At 38.7% G+C, this 5,701-nt stretch overlaps 1 protein-coding gene across 1 annotated transcript; it reads left to right on the top strand.

Annotated features, from left to right (window-relative positions):
* The first annotated feature begins 367 nt into the window (after positions 1 to 367).
* On the top strand, positions 368 to 3,210 carry il21 (interleukin 21). The gene is made up of 6 exons (XM_058798269.1): positions 368 to 536; positions 631 to 681; positions 1,950 to 2,072; positions 2,181 to 2,219; positions 2,327 to 2,410; positions 2,742 to 3,210. Exons 1-6 carry the CDS (start codon positions 411 to 413, stop codon positions 2,760 to 2,762), a joined length of 444 nt encoding a protein of 147 aa, XP_058654252.1. The 5' UTR covers positions 368 to 410; the 3' UTR covers positions 2,763 to 3,210.
* The last annotated feature ends 2,491 nt before the right edge of the window (positions 3,211 to 5,701 follow it).

Here is a 5,701-nt window from a genome sequence, read left to right as displayed (position 1 = left end):
TGATGATGCCGCACCTAAGTCACACACACACATGTTTCAGGTGCTGATTCAGAATGAGAAGAGGAACTGACAGCGTTTTGTAGTTTCCTGCCAAGTGTGCAGAAAGTCTGGGTCAGGTTCACACACACACACACACATACACACAGAAACACACACACAGCATCCGTACACCCCCGCGCACGCGCCTCTCGATTACATCTTCGTCAACTGACTGTTGTGACGAGTGGCCAGTGGAAAAGAAAAACTAATTAGTCATTGTAGAAATTGAGTGTTCCAATCTCCACAAAGAAGCGATTTTCCAGCGTCCTCAAGGATTCTTATATAAGGTGATTGTGTACCTGTCGACAGTATGACGGACATCAATCCAAGTATCTTTAGAGAAGTTACAGAAGAAAACTTGCAGCTTAAACATGAAGGCGTCTGTGTGTTTTGTGTTTGCAGTGGTTTGTTGGATCGCAGCGCAGGCAGAGGAGTCGCCAAAGATCCTCACGCTCAGTAAAGTTATGAATGAACTCAACAAGATCAACCAGGGAATGGTAAGTTGACTTCTAAAGATCTACGGATGGCTTTTTTTTAAAACACATTTTACGTAACATTGACCAATTTTTTAATCTGCTTTTTCTTCTCTAGATAAAGGACAAAAGCACAAGTCTGAACTCACCCACCGTCAACGATCTGAAGGTAAGAAATGATTTTTCTTCTCGTCTTCTCCATTAAATTCAGTATTCACTGGATGCCATCAGCGGTCTAATATGACCACACAATTAGGCTTGCTTCATAGCGGTTTCTGCATGACTCAGTGATTCGGCCTGCCATAATATAAACAAGTTTCTGTCATTATACAGCCCACCTTTCACAGAACAAGTTTCAGTTCAACACGGTTGATTTTCAAACAAACGTGATTTGCAAAAAACGTGGGTTGATTACATACAAATGATCTACATTTCGCTGAATCCATCAATCAGTACAGAAATAACGATTTTTAGTCATGCTTTTCTTGGCAAACACCCTCTCGTTTAGTAATTGCTCCCTTTTTTAGATTAAAAGTCATTTTGTGCAAGTCAGTCAGGAGAAAGTATGCTTCATTTAGGAGAAATATGATGAGTAATATGACAACAGCCGAACGGGGAGTGAGAGTAGAGCTGCTAAAACAGATTTGGCCTGTTTCACAGTTGCAGACTTTTTTTTTCATATTATTATTACAAACATTGTATAGTTGGGTAACACTTTATTTTAAGGTGTCCTTGTTACATGTAACACATGCTTACTATTATAACAACAATAAATTATGCATAATTACATGGAAGTAACACTAAAACAAATCCTAATCCTAACCATATAGTAAGTACATGTGGTTAATTAATATTACTCAGTACTTAAGTGTATAATTACAATGTAACAAGGACACTTTTAAAATAAAGTGTAAACCAGTAATGGCTTAGTGACACAGAAAAAGTTAGTTTCTGTACACTCTCGTCTCACATACGGAAAACGCTTTGTGTTTTTCTGTGTGGAAAGAAAGAGTTTCCTCATAGTTTCTGTGAAAACTGCTTGAGCACAAAGGAAATTTAGAGTCAAGATGTATAGATTTCTGCATACAATAACAGACAGGAAGAGAAAGAGCTCGTGGCTGGGGAACCGAGAGCCTTTCATGCAGGGTTTGCAAAAAAAAAAAACACTCCAATCTGACTACAAAACTCACGAAGACATTAATGGCTATCAGGGAACATTCTGGCAAGATTATGACCAAGCGTTCTTCAATAGAACGTTTGTTCAAAGTTAAATTGGATGTTCATAGGATATTAAAAAGCAAAAATGTTTGCAAGATGCTAAAATGGAGAACAGAAAACATTCAGAAATAACATTTTCTTAACATTGGCAAAACATTCTTGTAATATATTTCAGTTTGATGGGTTTATGTTAACAGTTGGCTTTGTTTCTTTACACAGGACTGCTGTGTTGCATCTGCTCTGGAATGTTTTCGGTCCCAAGTGAATCACCTGTCAGTCACTGATCCCAAACTAAGGCGATCAAAGATGATCGTCAGACGTGAGCTTCAGAGACCACTCATTGTGAGTGTGTGTTTATTATGCAGAGTGAACTGCACGACAATGCATGCATGATTTTAAATCTAAGAAATGAGGAATGCTCATTTATTTATTTGTTCTTCATTTTAACAGGTGAACAGTGTGTCCAGTTGCAAACCTGAAGAGATACAGGTGAGAAACACAAAGCAACAAAAATAACTGCGGCAAATGTATTTTGTATAAATTGTAATAATGTTGTTGTTGCATACAGTTCTGACTTGTGCAATGTTCTGTTTCAGACAGCTCAGTGCAAATCATGTGACTCGTACAACAAGGTTGACAGCCGAATGTTCATGCAGAATTTTCAAACTCTTCTGCAGAAGGTTAGTTCAAAACAATCCTATATATCCTATATATATTAAGTTTAAAGTTACATTTTCTCAATGCAAAATATGTATATTTTTATTTTATTTTTATATTAAATTAAATTTGTTTATAAAGAATTACATAGAGTTATTTATTTATTTGATTTTGGGGTGAAACCAAACACTATAGAATTCTTTCATTTTACCCTAAAAGGGACTTTGGTGAAACTCAAGACATGTCCAAGTGGTGCTTTTCTTTAACTGTTCATTGTAATGAAAAAAAGATTCCTCTGAAAGCATAAACAGAGATAAGAATCCCTGTGTTAACGACCTACTTTTCTTTTTCTAGATCTATGCCAGTCAAGCATAGAGATGAAAGAGCGAAGAGACTGTGTGTATGACACTACCTGACCAACCCACAGCAGAGAAGAGGCTCGCACGCTCCGCTGCTCCTGCTGTTCTATTTATTGAATATTTATTGATCGTTTTCTTGTTTGTTTTAAGTAGAGGATCTGTTAAAGAATTGTTCACGTTTTTAGGAACAGGGCAACATCATCTTTACGAAACAAGACATCCGTTATTAATAACATGTATCCGTTTTGTTATACCGCCACCTTGTGGTGAGATGCCAGCACTGCTGCCTTCATAACAGCCCCGTTCCTGGAAAGAAGGGTGGTTTCCCTGATGAAGATGAAGCCTTATACAACAACACAAGGGCTTTCGAGTAGATTTTTCACTTTATTAAGTACGCTAGGAATTTTATTCTTAATCTTTGTCAGGAAAACCACTCATTCAGATGATATGTTACCAATGTATCTTTAAAGAGCAGATAAACTTATTACATGTCTCACAGTGAGATGCATATTTTTGGATGATATTTATTTGACATTAAAATATTTTTTTATGTTTACATCATGGCTGTGATGGTTATTTGAGGTGGACTTTGGTTGAATTCTCTGTGTTTAGTGCCTGAGCAGATGCGACAGAAACATCATTAATGGTTAAAGGTGTTTAGGGCTGCCACTAACGACCATTTGTATTTCGATTAATCTATCGACTAATTTATCGATTAATCTAAACGATTAATTTCCCACACACAAAAATCAACAATTTTACTTAAGAATATTTTATTAAACCAAATGAAAATATCTACAAAATCCTTTTTTTAAAACAAAGGTAAAGTGCAACATACAGTGTAAGCAGCAAGTGTCCGTCTCATAGTCCAAATCACTGAAATCAAAGTTCAGTATTATAGTGTAAGAATGACAACATATCCACGTGTTCTAGTCTACTAATAATAAAATTATAATCAAAAACACTTTTTAAAAGAGTATTTACCAGAATTTATTTAGGAGAAAAATGTAAATGTGCAGTATTTCTGAAATAAATGCTTCTTCTTTTTTTTTAAATAAAATAAATTAATTGGAGATGCTTTTGGTTATTAAAATAAAGGAACCATTAAAATGGAATCCAGAAAATAATGGAAAATAGAATTTGGTAAAGGTAAAATTGTAAAACTCAATTAATTAGACAGGCTTTTTGATTAATAAAATTTACTTTAACCATTAAAACAGAGTATAGAAAAATGAAAATGGAAAAAAAATGAATTTGGAAGTCAAATAATATTTGAATAATAATATATTATTCTAAAATAATATATTGGATTACTGTTACACCGCAATAAAGGATTCATATCACTCTGTCCCACTGGCAGCTTTAGGACTCTCTGATCACTGTTTAGTTCATCTCATAACGACCTACAGGCAGAAACTGAAATCAGCTAAACCTGTATTAAGGACTGTTAAAAGATGGACTAATGAAGCAGAGCGGGATTTACAAGCCTGTTTCTTTCTCACTGATTGGAGTGTTTTTGAAGCTGCTGCCACCGATCTGGACGAGCTCACAGAGACTGTAACATCATATATCAGTTTCTGTGAGGATATGTGCATTCCTACCAGTTCTCATTTAACCTACAACAACGACAAACCATGGTTCACTGCAAAACTCAGACAGCTCCGTCAGGCCAAAGAAGATGCTCGCAGGAAGGGGGACAAAGTCTTGTATAAACAGGCCAAATACACACTGGAAAAGGAGATCAGAGTGGCAACGAGGAATTATTCTGAAAAAATAAGGATTCAATTCTCTTCCAGTGACTCAGCATCAGTGTGGAAAGGTCTGAAAGAGATCACCAACTACAAGACACCATCCCCCAGCACTGTGGAGAATCAACAACTGGCAGACGATCTGAATGAGTTTTACTGCAGGTTTGAAAAAACACCCCACACCTGCTCTGAACACCTCTCCACACAACCATTAACACCTCCAGCAAACCGCCTCTCCCCCACACCTGCAATTCAGATCAGCGAAGACGAGGTGCGCCAGGTCTTCCGGAAGCAGAAAAGGAAAAAAGCACCAGGCCCAGATTGTGTTACACCAGTCTGTCTGAAATCCTGTGCTGACCAGCTGGCCCCCATCTTCACACAGATCTTCAACAGATCACTGGAGCTGTGCGAAGTCCCTTCATGCTTCAAACGTTCCACCATCATCCCCATCCCAAAGAAACCCAAAATTACAGGACTAAATGACTACAGGCCTGTGGCTCTAACGTCTATGGTCATGAAGTCTTTTGAAAAACTGGTGCTGGCCCACCTGAAGGACATTACTGGACCCTTACTGGATCCTCTTCAGTTTGCCTACAGAGCAAACAGGTCTGTGGACAATGCAGTCAACATGGGACTGCATTATGTTCTGCAACATTTAGACAGACCAGGGACTTATGTGAGGATCCTGTTTGTGAACTTCAGCTCAGCTTTTAACACGATCATTGCAAACCTCCTCCTGCCCAAATTAACTCAGCTCTCTGTCTGTCAGTGGATCACCAGCTTCCTGACAGACAGGCAGCAGCTAGTGAGGCTGGGAAAATACACATCCAGCACTCATACGATCAGCACTGGAGCTCCTCGGGGATGTGTCATCTCCCCACTACTCTTCTGCCTGTACACCAACGACTGCACATCTAAAGACCCCTCTGTCAAGCTCCTGAAGTTTGCAGACGACACCACAGTCATCGGCCTCATTCAGGACACTGACGAGTCTGCTTACAGACAGGAGGTTAAGGAGCTGGCTATCTGGTGCAGTCTTAACAACCTGGAGCTCAACACGCTCAAAACTGTGGAGATGATCGTGGACTTCAGGAGAAACCCCCCTGCTCTCCCCCCATTCACCATCATGAACAGCATTGTGACTGCAGTGGAGTCATTCAGGTTTTTGGGCAGCACCATCTCTCAGGACCTGAAGTGGGACATTCAC

The sequence above is a fragment of the Onychostoma macrolepis genome, chromosome 14 (assembly GCF_012432095.1).
Source record: "Onychostoma macrolepis isolate SWU-2019 chromosome 14, ASM1243209v1, whole genome shotgun sequence".
Lineage (NCBI taxonomy): Eukaryota > Metazoa > Chordata > Actinopteri > Cypriniformes > Cyprinidae > Onychostoma > Onychostoma macrolepis.
Note: the sequence above shows the minus strand (reverse complement) of the source record. Positions and strands in the feature narration are given on the sequence as shown.

Excerpts from the sequence above, each read along its gene's own strand:
- il21 (XM_058798269.1), top strand. The coding sequence starts at position 411 with ATGAAGGCGTCTGTGTGTTTTGTGTTTGCAGTGGTTTGTTGGATCGCA. Across the intron at positions 2,220-2,326 it reads GCAAACCTGAAGAGATACAG|ACAGCTCAGTGCAAATCATG; the intron begins GTGAGAAACACA and ends GTTCTGTTTCAG. Across the intron at positions 2,411-2,741 it reads TTCAAACTCTTCTGCAGAAG|ATCTATGCCAGTCAAGCATA; the intron begins GTTAGTTCAAAA and ends TTCTTTTTCTAG.